Source organism: Sciurus vulgaris (genome assembly GCF_902686455.1).
Source record: "Sciurus vulgaris genome assembly, chromosome: 2".
Classification (NCBI taxonomy): domain Eukaryota; kingdom Metazoa; phylum Chordata; class Mammalia; order Rodentia; family Sciuridae; genus Sciurus; species Sciurus vulgaris.
In genome coordinates this window covers 135,101,458-135,116,931 of record NC_136462.1, presented here as the reverse complement: position 1 = coordinate 135,116,931, position 15,474 = coordinate 135,101,458, and the positions used below count along the sequence as shown (strand labels likewise).

Sequence of the window (15,474 nt, the reverse complement as noted above, 5' to 3'; positions counted from 1 at the left end):
TAAAGTAAGTAAAACTCTCTTGGTGTGGAATACATGAAAATAAATGAGATAAGGGAATGAATAATCAGAGACATCCACAGAAGAATGGTAAGAACTTTTTTGATTTTCAGAAATGAAAGGCGGTGCAAATGATAATGCCAAGCATGGTGGGAATTTGTGAGAAGACTTTTTGAAAGCAATTTGGTATATTTGTAATCTTAAAACTGGTAGATGTTTTTGCCCATTAAGTGTACTTATGTTCTAATAATTTAAATTCAGTTAAATTAATAACTAAATCCTCTTAATTTATCCCAAGTACATAGGCTTAGAAGCAAGAAATATTTTCTCTATAAAAACACCACTTCCATTATATATAATTTAAAAAACTGAGATATTCTCAGAGCCCAAATACAGAGAAAGGGCTGAGTAATTAGAATGTGATTATGATTACATATAATATTTTTTTTAAGTAGGAGAAAACTGAAAGTCTGTTATTACATTAAACAGTCATTATTAGGGAATACTGTTTTTTACCTTTGAGTGGTTCTGTTGTAAATAGTATAAATATACTATATCAATATACTTATCTCAGGAATTCAAGGTTTGTTTAACATGTAGAAGTCCATAGGTGACTACTTTACTCTATTAAAAGGTTAAAAGATAAAAAATCAAATGAATATGTTAATAGATGCAGAAAATGGTTTGATAGCATTAAAATTCTCATTCCTGATTAAGGCTGAAGCAGACCAAAGAAGGCAACTTAACGTAAGGAAGTATATCTATGAAAAGCTACAGTTTGTGTTCTACTCAAGGATGAACTATTGAATATTTTCACTCTATAAGATAAGAAATAAGGCAAGGGTATATGCTTTTACTATTTTTATTCAATATTTTATTTTGAGTTCTAGACATTGGAATAAGAGAAGAACAATAAAGTGAAAAGGAAAAAGTATAATTATTTGCAGAGAACATAATTTACATGCAAAAAATTATAAGAAATCTGCAAAAATGGACTAGAACTGAGAATTTAGCTATGAGCCAGTATCATAAAACTCAATTTAACTTTTCTTTCTGAGCAATTAATATGTAGAGAATGAAATTTTAACTCACTATATATGGCAAGGAAATTTTGAATTTGTAGGAATAAATTTAAAAATGTATAACCCATGCACTGAAATATTGCTGAAGGAAATGAAAGAAGATATACATAAATGGAGAAATATTCTATTTGTTCAGTTTTGAAAAAATCAATATTATTTGTATCATTTTGAAGAGATTGCCATTTTTGGAGTCATTAGAGTTCCAATCAAAATTTCAGCAGGCTTATTTGAAGAAATTGAAAAGTTGATTCTAATATAAAATATATTAGCCAAATTACTTTTAAAGAAGGTTGGAGTATTACCCACTTTCAAAACTTTAAAGTTACAATAGTTGAGTCACTCTGGTATTGTATGGATAGACTTTCAGATTATAGAATAAAACAGAGTTCAGAAATAGACCTGCACTTTTATGGTAAATTGATTTTCATTGAAGGTATCAAGGGAAATATAAAAAGACAGCCTTAAACAAATTACACTGAAACAAGTAGATAACTTTATGGAAAATAATGAACCATGACCTTACCTTACACCAAACATAAAAGTTAACAAGTAGTAGATCATTGACCTAAACATAAGAAAGTTAGAAGTACAAAATTTCTGGAGGAAAAGAGAATATCTTTTTAAAAATATATTCTTTTTGTTATATACAATACCAGGATACACATCCTGACATAATCACAAAAGCATGGAACAGGACCCACTCCAATTCAGTCCCCAGCACTTGCTCCCTCCCTGCCCCTATTCCCTCCCTCCACTCCACCAATTCATCTTCAATCCATTTGCAATTTATTTTTTTATTATTATTTTACATTAGTGCCCTGTGGATGCACTCAATGCTGGGACCCACTGTGCCACATCCATGCATGCACATATGAAAGTTTGGTTAGATTCATTCCCCTGAAAACAGAATGTCTTTGTGAAATTGGTGGGCAAAGCTTTCTTAAACAGGACACACAAAAAAGAAAAAAATGATAGTGGACTAAATACAAATTTTAAATTTTTACTCTTGAAAGCATATGGTACAAAGAATGAAAAGGGAGTCAAAGAGAAAAAGTAGACTAGAAGAAAATACTTACAAAGGCTATCTCACAAAGGTCATACGTGTAGAATATATAAAGATTTTTTTTACACCATAATGAGGCACCCCAATAAAGATGGCTAAAAGATGTGAAAAAATAATTTACAAAAGAAAGTGTATAAAGTGGCCCAGTATTACTAGTTATCAGAGAAATGTAAGCCATGAAATCATAAGCCATGATTTCATTCTGTAGGTAAAATTGAAAGTATTGATGATGCCAGGATATGTTACTGTGGCTCTCATATATGGCTGTGGCAAATGCAAAACTGTATAACCATTTAGAAATTAACAGTTGGCGATTTCTTATAAAATTAATGTATATTGAACATATGACCCAGCTTTCAAATAACTTCACATTGGTAATAACTTATGTCCACCTGCTTACAAATGGATAAAAAAAAAATTGTATACCCATATTATGGAATACTATTCAGCAATACAAGGAATGATCTGTTGATACAACAACATGGATAAATTTCAAAATAGTGTGCCAGGTGATATAAATCAAACAAAAGTTTACATATGATTTCTTTTATGTGAAATTTCAGGAAAGGCAAAACTTCCTTTTTTTCTCATCCGTGGTTTGCCAGAGTTTAGGCAGGGAGTTGACTGAGAAATGAAAGAACTTTCTGAGGTGATGAAAATGTTCTAAATTTTAACTGTGTTTCTGTTTATGTGACTGTATGTAATTGTCACAGTTCATCAATCTCTACACTTAAAATGAGTGATTTTTATTTCAAAGGTCTTAGAAAGAACCCATATTCATCATAGGAATGTTTCTTTGCTTTTATTTTAATATGTATAAGAATTTTTCAATAGATTTAAATGGATTTATTGAGATTAAGCTACAGCTTGTTTAAAGTAAGTCCTACCTAGAAAAGAAAATGTTTGCTAAAGGAACAGATGAATAGGTTTGGTGGGGTTGCTAGTTAAGATGAAGTGTTCAGGGAAGGCTTTTTTATAAAGGGACATTCTTGCAAACATAAATGTAGGAGGTTAAGTAAATTCAAAGAAGTTTACTTTGCATGTGCCTTACATATTTTTTTAGTGAATATCTGTCTAGCAGGTGTTCTGTAGTTTCTGTTGCCATTCAAGAGGAGATCTTTTTCTTATCTTATTGCATTGGCAAATACTAATCCTGAAATTGAATTTTGTTTGCACCTTCATTTGCCTCATGATCTCTCATTTGGTTGTTAATATCTCCAGAACAGTAACTGTACAAATTTTATTCATTATTACCCTCCAGTGTTTCGTTCTGTGCCATGTTCCCAGGGTGTGGTCCGTTAATTTATTTGAGTGGGTTTTGTTGTTGTTGTTTTTTCTTACTGAGACTAAGCAGATCATTGTTGTGTATGTTAATCTGTTTTTCCTTAGCTCAGCATAGCACCAGCATATGAGTAGAATCTAAAAAAGACCTCACCAGACGTGGTGGTATATGCCTGTAATCCTAGCAACTCAAGAGGCTGAGGCAGGAGGATTGCAAGTTCAAGGCCAGCCTCAGCAACTTAGCCTGATCCTCAGCAACTTAGGGAGACCCTGTCTTAAAATAAATAATCAAAAAGGATTAGAGGATGTAGGTCGGTGGTAAAGCACCCCTCAGGCTTCGATCCCTGGTACAAAAACAAAAACAAACAAAAAACAAACCTAAAGTGGAAATCAGAGATGCAAGAGCAGTTTCATGTAACACAATTTTAATTTAGAATGAGTATAGGATACAAATAAGGATGTTGACTGGCACTTTTGAAGACTCCCCTGGTGGATGAAAGGTGGGAGAAGTGAAAGAAGGTATTCTTAAAGTTTACTCACAGGTAAAGAAGTAATGTCTGGAAACAGTTGGTTGGCCAGGTATAGATTGAAAATGACATTTTGGCAAGATTTCTTGCAACATTTGAATAGGAGGGGATCTTTTGGATTTCATGCCTGTCTTTGATTTGTCTGTTTAAGATGAACAAAGTTAGGTGAAACAGATTTGATCTACATCATCTGTCAAAATAAAACTTAATAGTTTATGTTCACACCATACCCAGTAGATGGCAGCAAAATGCTTTGCTAAAGTGTTCTTGACTGCCTTTTTAAAGTTACAGTAAATAGATGCTGTATGTTTTTCTTTTAGTTAAAACCAACACAGATGATACCCTCATTTTCTCTAAACAGATTAAATTGACATTACAATTGTATTTAGAAATTCAAATGATATAGTTTACCTAAAAAACATTACTTTTTATAGTTTTTGTTAGCAAATCCTTCTTATTGGAAATTTTCACTCTACATAGGATTATCCATATTTTAACATAAGATTTTATGCCTTATAGACTTTTCTAACAGAATCCAGCCATTGTAATATATTCTAGAACCTAATAACATTTTACTAAACAGCATATGAGTGTTTAATCACATAACTTTAGAGGCATTTTGCATGTGTGTGAAAAACACTATTGGCTTTTTCTTTTTCATAAACCAACTAAAAATTCGGGATGACTTTTATAAGAAGAAAGCATTTTAATTCTAGTAGTTATGTTTGGCCAGTTTATATTCTGCATTGAACTGCTGGCTTTCAGGAAGTAGCCTATGTATTGTGGAGGAAGCAGATCTTGAACCTGTTCTGCCCACTGTGCAGGAATGCCAGAGGGATTCAAGCTACAAAGAACTGAACTCTACCTCAATGAGAACACTGGGACAGGTGACAGAAGTCTGACTCAAAGGTCACATTATAGATAAATTCTGGTACCTTCCCCCCCACCCCCCCCAAAATCAATTTAGGAGAGGTTTTAAAAACTGTTTTGGCACATAGTGTATATATAGTGTTGAGTTTCTCCCAGTTTTTCACATAGTGTGGTATTTAATGCTTTTAAACTCCTAAGACCATGTAAAACTAAAAATTCAGTCATATTTTATGGGAAGATGATTTGTCAAGATCACTTTAACATACATCTTGCATGCTTTAGAATTTTTACACACCACAGAAAAACTTTTTTTATTATTTATTTATTTATTTATTTATTTATTTATTTATTTATTTATTATCAATTATGCCCTAAAACAACACAGTCTGCCAGAACATAGTATTATCCATAATTCAGAGCAACAGATGTTGCTGCATGTGCTTCTCTTTAGGACCAAGAAGTGCAAGAGAAAATGAAACATTCAAAACAAAAGAGAAACATGAGATAATGCAGAGATGAGGGAGTCGGGTAGCCAAAGGAGTTGGTTAAATTAGCAGAGGGGATATGATGATCTGAACTCTGTTTTTAGTATATATTAATGTAAACACTTTGTATGTGTTTTTCCTTCCATTAGCTCAGGCTTGATAACTTTCTACTATAATTTGTTTTTCATGGAAACTAGACTTCAGTTAAACTGAGGGGAGAAAGTACTTGATGTTCTTTGTAATGTTTGATCCCTTCACATTTTGTACGAGAATTGGCTAGACTTGGAGTGCTGTGCCATGGGAGAGTGCATTGTTTTGTCTTAGAGTCTGCTAACGTTTCGTTTTGGTTTTAACTCTAGCTGATCCCACGGTTAAGGACTTAATTGGAGGCTTCACTGCTCTTCATTACGCAGCCATGCACGGCCGGGCCCGGATTGCACGCTTGATGTTAGAATCGGAATACAGGAGTGACATTATTAATGCAAAAAGCAATGATGGCTGGACTCCCCTCCATGTGGCTGCTCACTATGGTAGGGACTCATTTGTCCGACTCCTTCTGGAGTTCAAGGCCGAGGTCGACCCACTCAGTGATAAAGGTACAACGCCGCTTCAGCTCGCCATCATCCGCGAGAGGTCAAGCTGTGTGAAAATCCTCCTGGACCACAATGCCAACATCGACATTCAGAACGGATTCCTGTTGCGATATGCTGTGATCAAAAGTAATCACTCTTATTGCCGAATGTTCCTTCAGAGAGGGGCAGACACAAACTTGGGGCGTTTAGAAGATGGACAGACTCCTTTACACTTGTCTGCCCTTCGGGATGATGTGCTGTGTGCACGGATGTTATATAACTATGGAGCGGACACAAACACAAGGAACTATGAAGGTCAGACCCCACTGGCTGTTTCAATAAGTATTTCGGGAAGTAGTCGACCGTGTTTGGATTTCTTACAAGAAGTCACAAGTATGTAATATAATTATTACTATATTATTGCCTCTTTTTAAAAAAAATTGCATATCTTGAGAAGCTCAAGATTTTTTTTTAATAACAAAATGACTAGACAGTAATGGTTCCTATAAACCCTGCTTGGTAAATAATGCCTATTCATCCAAAAAATTTTAAAGTTCTAAGTTCAATTGTGTTAGTAAAAGTAACAGGGTAGATAGTAAGGATGGGAAAATAGATGGGGAAAAGGACAGAGAGGAGAATTTTCAAAATAAAGATCTGTGTTAGAACAAGGCTGTTCCTAAGATTAAAGGAATCATCTTTCTAGAATTCTGTAGTTTTCAAACAGGGGAAATGGAGAATTTTGGATTTTAGATTCCTTAGTTATGGGACTGTTCTAGAATATGTGCCTTAATGTTAAGTTATTCATGTTTTAGTTGTGGCTTTTCTATTCATGTGAATCCACATGAAATGGAATGGCAATATTATTTATTTAAGTACCCTGGTTATGGAGGCTAAGGATACTAGAAATTGTTGTAAGAAACAATTCAGTGGGAAATTAGGCTCTGTTGAACCTGGGATTCACAGCTTCCATCAGTCTGACTTGTTTTTGTATGGCACTTTTTTTTTAAGGGTTTGGAAATATCTACTTTATGTTGTAGCATGTGCATCTGAGTTATTTTCTGATGGACTGTTAGTTTGTGTGGACTTCGCTTCCCTCTCTTGTCCAGCTTCCTTGTGACCAGTCAAGTACATGTCCCCGAGGTTAACATCCAACACATGAAGTTAAGTCTATAAACAAAATTGATTTTGTTGTCTGTTGTACTTTTTAATGAATGCCTTTTTCCTAGCTGATTTTGAACTTTCACTCATGATTATAGAAAAAGACATTAACATCCTGGGTACATGGGTAAGGAATTTCACTTGACTTACTTATAAACAGTCTACTCTAACCCTTGAAACTGAACTTTGGAGTAAAAATTTGCTTTATCAAGAAATGAAATGTAATTTGAATTTTGTATATTTATAATGGGGAAAATGAACTTATTATGACTAAATGTTTTCAGATTAAAGCTTAAAAACAATAACTCAGATCTAATTCAGTGCAGGCCTGTAGAACTTTTTATATTGATAGAAATGTTCTCTCAGTGCTGTCCAGTATGGTATCCATTGGTCCCATGTGGCCATTAAGCACTTGTTATGTGGCTGATGCCACTAAGGGGACTAATTCTTAAATTTTATTTACTTGTCATTAGTATAAAGTTAAATGGCCATGAGCACTAATGACTCTCTGTTGGTCTGCACATATCTGCCTGCCCCTGGAGAGGTGTTTGGGGCTATCTGGCATGTGTTTCCTTGCAGAAAGCTTTTGAGGCACACAGAAGTAGCCAGAGACTGGAGATGTGGTGTATGTGGTGCTACAGCCACTAGTTACCTGGTGTCTTTTGTCATTATATTCTTTTAACTTCTACAGTAGAAAATCTTGGTTAAAGTAGTATGACTACCCTCAGGAATGCCTGATACTTAGTCACATAAATGTCTCAACCCCTTTTGTTAAATATTTTGCTCAGCAGAGGCATAGACTAGAGATAGGCTGCTGAGTTCCAATCCTAATATCTATCCTACAGGCTTGTTATGAGGATTAAATAAGTTAATGTTTATAATCTACCTAAAATAGTGGCTGGAACATTTTAAATGCTATGTAAGCATTTTTCGAAATAGACTATAACTAATAAAGTGAGGGTAGATAAACAGCAAGGACTGGCTTACTACCAATTGAGTGAATCCTATAGATTCTTATTCTACCCCAGCTGCCTATTTTCAACCCTGTAGAATCTGTGCGTGGAGGCATGCAGCCAAGTGGCTGGGAGGGAGCTGCTGGGCATGTACTTAAGATTAGGGGCAGGAATAAGCATCAGTAGGGACTTGTACCTAGCAGATCCTCAGTAAATGGATGGGTACACAGAGGGGCAGGGACTGAGTAAACGCCATTCTTTTTGATTCTCCAGTGGTGTTTCCTGCCCAAAGAAGATTTGGTGCCCCTGCTTCACCCATGTGTTCCTTGACTAACAGATTTTACCAGTAAAAATGTTGTGTGCTAGAAGGAGCAACTATAGCTGCTACTCTTTAGAGCCCTCCACTGAGCCCTCTCTTGGAACCAGAAGCAAAGAAGGTTGGGCAGTTCAGAGGGCACCAAGTCAACTCTGTGAGCTGCTTGAGCCCCTAATGTCACTGAGCACCAGAGCTCTGGGCACCAAGCCACTGGCTTCTAATCTGAGAACTCAAATTCCTCAGGTACAAGAACCTCTGAGGTGCCACTTGGTAGTCTTTCATCAAGGCCATCTTTTCTATTATTATTATTATTATTACTATTACTATTATCATCATTATTATTTTCTTTTTTTGAGATGTTGTCTCATCATGCTGACGAGGCTGGTCCTGAACTTCTGGGCTCAAGCCATCCTCCTGCCTTGGTCTTCTGAGTAGCTGGGAAAAGAGTGGATGCCAAAGAACCTAGTTATTCAGAGCTATCTTAGTTGATTATTGCACCATTTTGACTAGAAACACATTATTCAAATTGGAAGAGATCCCAGAAATCTTAATCCTGGAATTTAAAAACTAAAAACTTGCCATTAAAAACTTGAATACATTCTATATAGAAACAGTGGTTCAGGTGACTTGATCATAAAGTAGGGTCTTCTGGTGGAGGGAGAAGCCGTGAAGGTTTCCTGTCGCGTTCTACCTACAGACTGAGCTGTCCAACAGTCCTCAGAGACCTCCACCTTCTACCATGGCTAGAGCTGAACTGGTAGCCTCCTCCAGAAAGCAGCCAAGTAAAGGCGCAGCTTCTTTGTGTGCAGGAGCAATAAAAACAACCAAGAATTATATTAATAATTATAGTTACTTTAAATTCCCTGGCTGATAGTTGCAACTCTGTGTCGTATGTTAAGTCTGGTTCTGATGCTTTCTTTGTCTCTTCAGACTGTTTTAGTATGACTTTAATCTTTAGTATGACTTGCAAATTTTTATTGAAGCAAGATATGATATAGAGGATAATAGGAACTGAGGTAAATAAGCCTTTAATGTAAGGTGTTCTAGTAATCTGCCTAGGAGTCAGGCTGTGTATAATGTTTGCCTTAACTGTAGGTGCCAGAAGGTTCATATTCCTCCAGGGTCCTTGTTTTTGGTCCCCCATGCCCTTTACTTTGGGCTTCCCTAAGTACTCCTCACAGAGGAGGTCTGTATCTGGCAGCTCTTCCAGCTTTAATCCTTCCCATGCTTTAATCCAGCATGGGAACCCTCTTAGTGTAACTGTAAGGCATGGGGAAAGGCCATAGTCTGTCTTTCAGTGTGCCTGTGTCCCTGGGCTGTGATCTTCACAAGTGCTTCTTCTTATGTAGCACCCCTCCCACACCCCGCATCCCATGAGGTGAGATAGAAAGGTTAGAGGGGCCTGAAGCCAGAGAAATATCCATTCCCCAAATGAGCTGAAACTGACTCAGGTCAAGTCCTTTCTTTGAAGAGCAATCCTTTGTTATGGTAAAGCTTTGGTGGGGTGGGAGGGGGTGCTCTAACCCTCCCCCTAGGGGCCAGAGCCATGAGGGGATCTTTATTGGTTCACTTAGGGCCTGGTGGGGTTCCTCAAAGTAAAACTCATATCCAGAAGGGGGCTTCTTAAGACTGTGGCTCTCTGTAGGCCATATACAACCTCCAACAGTTCCCCAAACTTGCGGTTGAAGTGTTCCTGTCAGTTTATGGCTCCCATGACTCCTACCACAGGTAAGCAGATCTCAAATGTGGCTCTCAGGGTTTATTTCTCCATAGTGTTTGGTAAAGTGTTGCCCTGCAACCTCAATTTACTGATTGGTTCAAGATAAGTCATTAATTTTAGTTTAAGGTTTTTTTCTTTAAGGATAGAAGCGACAACTTCCAAATACTTTGCATGTTGGAGCTGAAACCGGAAGTAAAAATTTTTACCATTTTTACTTAAAATGTGAAAAATACATCCTGTCTGTGGTCCTTTAAGCTGAATAATATTTTGTCCACTGGAATCAGAGACACAGGTGTCCCTTATGTCAACAAGGTCTCTCTACCATGCCTGTGTCAGAGGTGCTGTTAAATCATCAGGATGAGGTGGTTGAGAGAGCTGCTAATGGGCTCCTGTCTGACTTGTCTAATAAATATGGACAGACTTTTTACCCTTTACCCTCCATCGCTGAATCTTAATTTCCTTTTCTGAACATTGGTGGAATTGGTCCATAGTCCTTAAGATCCCTCCCTTAAAGTCTTTACTGATAAAAACTTTATTTTTTTGTATTGGGGATCAAACCAGGGGTATTCTATTACTGAGCTACATCTCCAACCCTTTTTTATTTTGAGACTGGGTCTTGCTAAGTTGCTGAGGCTGGCCTAGAACTTTCAATTCTCCTACCTCAGGCTCCTGAATCACTGGCATTAAAGGCATGGGCTATGGTACCCAGCTACCAGTAACCACTTTTAAAGGCAATGACTTCCTATTGCTTGCTATTTAAAAAAAATTTTTTTCTTTCTTTTTTTTTTTTTTTTTTTGATTCACATAGAACTGTGTTTCTCACCTGGCTTCTCCAGATCTTCAAGACTGTTTTATGTGTCCATCAAGTCCAAACTAATTTCATAAAGTATTATTTGCCTTTTTCACTTGATAACATTTATACTTTATGACATTAGACAAGCTGGAGGATGAACTCTGGCTTGTTAACATGAACATAAGCAGTGGCCCAACCAGTACTCATAGTCATTGCACCTTTCCAACAGGCACTATCAGTAAGAAGTATTCCAGTCGCATTTAAGAATGCCTTTGATGAAGCAGTAATTTTATTAAATATTACCCTTTTGTGTCTATACTTTCTTAATATTCTGTGGGATGGAAGTGGAAAATATTTTCCCCATGTCCCAAAGTGTGGTGATTGAATTGAGGAAAAGCAACTGTTATTCGTTTGAGGGGAACCAGCAGCTTTTTTCATAGAGCACCATTTTTACTTGAAGATTAACTAACAGCCAAACAATAGATTCAGTCTTGGGTAACTGGCAGACATTTTCTTGAAAATGAATACAATTCACTGGTCACTTTAAGGAAAACAACGGACAGTATTGGTGGCTAGTCAAAATTTGAACTCTGAAAATGAGATTTTGGGAAATTTATATTTTTCACTGTGAGATTCCTAATGTGTAAAGGCTTTGTTAGAAAATCATACCTGGGTAAAAGATCCAAAGCGCAAAAGAAACCAATGGATTTTAATCTAAAAGAGTACATAAAGTTTACCAATTGGGTTTCAGATTCTGTATTTCAACTAACCTTTAAAAGAAGGCACCACTTGTGTAGTTTCAATAGAGTATTGTAGATGATCTACAGTTATCTGGGGAAAAATCTATTAAAATATTCCTTTATTTTCCAACTGCATGTCTGAGTAAGGCTGGGTTTTCTTCAGGTACTCCAGTCAAAACAGCATGTTACAACAGATGACATGTGGAAGCAGATCTGTGAGACCAGATATTAAAAGAGATTTGTAGAAATGAGAAAATAATTCCATTTGTCTCATAATCATTTTTGTTTTGGAAACAACTCTATTTTTTTTTTCAATAAGAATTTATTTCTACTTCAACTGATAAATTTATTACTATTACTTTAAGTGAATCAGTTCAATAAAAGTTTCTAAAATTTGTTTTCTAAATGTGGTAAATATAGATAAATTCAATTCACATAAAGAATTCTGTGAGGTCCTACTATTTTAAAAGTGCAAAGAGGCCCTTAAACTAAAAAGTTAAAATGTAGTCATCTGTAATTTCTACATTCAGATTTTTAGCCTAGTATTTTAGAATTTGATGAATCTCTGTTGTATTTTCATTAAGTTAAAATTTGTGGGTAATATGAAATGTTTTAAAATTATTGCTTGCCCTATCCTATCATATTTACTACATAGGCTCAGTCGAGATCGATGATTCCCAAAATTTGTTTATTAAATTGTGGCCTAAACAGATTCATGATTTGTATCAGTTGAGAAGACTGGTATATTGGATCCCAGAGGCCAGTTACCGAGATTTGCCATGCAGGGTAATGGTAACATGTAAAAAGTGCCAAGCCCCTGAGTAAATAAACCATTTAACTTTGTTTGCTAGTGTCAGCAACTTAACTTTCCCAGCTTCCTTTCACTCACAGCATCTTTTATTTCTATGGCAAGCTCTGCTCTAAATTATTCGTAGGGCAGAGAGTATGCTAGTTGGGTTTGTGTTTGAATCCAAGGGAATCTGAACTGAGGCAGTGTGATCTGTGTTCTGGAAGACACTGCTCAAAGACTGGAAGCAGCCATCAGTATGTTTCAGTGGTGTGTAGAAGGTAGGACTGGGTAGGATTTTGATTTGTATGTTTTAGGAAACGGCTAATATTTCCAAAAGAAAAAGATTAAGTGGATGGGAACTGAGTTGTGTAAACTGTTTCACAGGAGGCAATCTGTCAACTACTTAAGCTAGTAACTTTCTGGAACATCAATCACAGATGTTTAAAAATACTATTTTATAAATATCACAGTAACCAGAAATATGTTTTTGTTTAGATTTCAGCAATAGTCAAGTACTATGTTTTTGCAAAAACAAAAGTACTATGTTTGCAAAACTAAAATTTTGAAAACAAGATTTCAAACTTCAAAAAAAAAAAAAAAGAAAGAAAATTAGGGCCGGGGCTATAGCTCAGTGGTGGAATGGCTTGTTTAAGGCCTTGGGTTCAATCCCTAACGCTGCAAACACACACACACACACACACACACACACACACACACACACACATACACACACAGAACCAATAAAAATCATGGTGTCTTTTTTTTTTTTTTTTTTTTTTAATTTTAAGAACGGGAAATCGGCTGAGACCTTCTAAGCTGAAGCCAGTATAGCAGTACATAAACAGATGATCGTGCAAAATGCCTCTAATATCAGCTACCCTTACTTACTGTCCTTTCCAATGCTGCTTTGATTGTTTTTTTGAAGGATGATTTATTTAAAACAATATTATATAGTGTAATTCTGTGGAGATATTTGTGTAACATTTTAACTAAGGTTATTTTTTATTATTAATTTTTTTCTAATGAATAAGGGATTTTTGCCAAGCGTCTACATCATAATCTTACTAGGTTTTCTATTCTTAATTACTAAAAAATCACTAATCATTTCTAGTTTCTAAAATTTAGAAATTTCTAAAATTAAAAATCAGTAGTAAAATGTTATGTCAAATTATATCACTTTTTAAGATTTAATGCTACAGAAAATATCTTATTTTGCACTTTTTTCATAGTATTTTTATTACTTTCAGTTTTTAATCTTGGCATCTAGAGATTTCTTTCCATTTGTTAGTAAGCCATGTATCATTTTTTGTAACATAGTGCCAAGAGAAGATACAGGTCAAAGCTCATTTGTGTATGGAAAAAAATGTAACCAATTGGCAAATGTCAGAAGGCTGATAGTGGATACATTTGGACTCTTAAGTGAATATACCATAATTTTTTTTTTTTAAGGGAACTAGAAACTGCCTTTGGGCCTATAAAGTAAAATTTGTTTAGCACATTTCATACTAAGCCCCAGTGAAGGGAATTCAGAGGCAAGAACAAAGGGATAAAATGTGTTTATGGTAGGGTTTTAAAAATGGGAAGTTGAGATAAAACAAAGAGGTATTAGGAGACCACTCCAGATGCTGACTTAAGATGGAGAAGATCCTGAAGGAGCGACAGATCATATAAAGTAAACCAGAGGAGACTAAATCCTTCCCTTTATTTCTTTACACACTTCTCTTCCTCCAGTCTCCCCAGGCTCCAAAGAAAAACCTGGAATCTGTTTTGCTTTAATGTTGTCCACTTTGGTATTTAAAATGTTTTGTGTCTCTGTCTACCTGGATGAATCCAGATAATTTTATCCTTAAATAATTAAATTTATCTTATCACAAATGCACTAATGGTGATGTCAAAGAATGTGGCTGGTTCTCATTTTGTAATTTATACTAAATTGGTGACCCTTTAAAAGTTGATTTCCTATTTTATACCAGCCCAATTACTAGTAATGATGGGCTTCTTTACCAAATGGAAAGACTAATAACCCTTTGAACTATTATGTAACTCCGTTGTAGTTGGTTAGCCTGTACACCTTGTAGTTTTTCTGCATCCCCCAAAGCATTTATAATTCCTTTAATTTTACTCTTTTTGAGAGGCGTCCTACATGTTTTTCCCTATTAAATTCCCATGGACTAAGCAATTCTTATTTAGTAGGAATTAATTTTCTAAGAGCCTAGTAAATAATATGCATACTTGTCCTGATGTTTTTGCTTTCATTCTCTTCATTCTTTCTCTTCCTCTGCTATTCTTTCTTCCCTTGCCCCTTTAATCTTTAGTACAGTGCATTGTTTAGTATGTAATAGGTGCTCAATAAATACTCCTTAAGTATTCTATTGACAGGAATTAAGTACTAATGCTTTAATCATAATCTTTTTCTAAAATGCTATTCCTGGAGACTCCTAGAATAGTCTAAGGAATAACAATTGCAGTGAGTAGCACTTATTATTCTTTATTATTTAGCCCCCTGTTAAATCAACAATATTGATATATTAAAAGATGAGTTAATATCTATATATAAGCCTATAACTACTCACTTCATCGCATCTTTTTACATAGTTAAAAGTCATGCAGTGATTTCCAGAATACAATTTCCATCAGTTTTCCCAGGACTATTTCCCAGTAATAAATTACCAGTTGCTCCTTACTGGTTATACTAATTAGTTTTCTTACTACATAACATCAAAAAGATGAAGACTTTACCTTCCAAGAAGGGGCTCTTCTGGGTCCCCCCCACCCTGGGAATAAGAAGCAAATATTATCTTTACAAATATTTAAAAATTCATTTACCAAATACTTCTTTTGTGTTTGGCACTATTCTTAGCACTTTTCCAAAATTAACCTTTTTAATGCTATAAAGTCTTTGAGATAGATGCAGTTATTTTGAAGATACTGAGGCAGAACCTAAATACCTTGATCAAGATCATGCAATCGTAAGGGCCAGAAGCCAGACCCAGGCAGTCTGACTCCAGGATTGATGCTTTTAACTACTATGATATGTCAGTATCATTAAGGAAGTTCTGTAGACAGGAGTTACACAGGCTTGAGGAATAAAGATCACATGCTCCCCAAACATTAAAGGATGCCACAG

The 15,474-nt window shown here is 35.5% G+C and overlaps 1 protein-coding gene across 3 annotated transcripts in view; it reads left to right on the top strand.

Annotated features, from left to right (window-relative positions):
* ASB7 (ankyrin repeat and SOCS box containing 7) overlaps positions 1–15,474 on the top strand; it is a 39,281-nt gene that overhangs the window by 17,018 nt on the left and 6,789 nt on the right. For 2 of the 3 annotated variants that reach the window (XR_013760873.1, XM_079122239.1), the window contains exon 5: positions 5,665–6,270. Coding sequence is in view for 2 of the 3 variants with exons in the window: in XM_079122239.1 (XP_078978365.1) it covers positions 5,665–6,270 (606 nt within the window). In the remaining variant the exon portion in view is untranslated. Of the gene's footprint in view, positions 1–5,664; positions 6,271–6,885; positions 7,324–15,474 lie in introns of those variants that run through there. The other variant, XM_079122240.1, reaches the window with a different exon arrangement.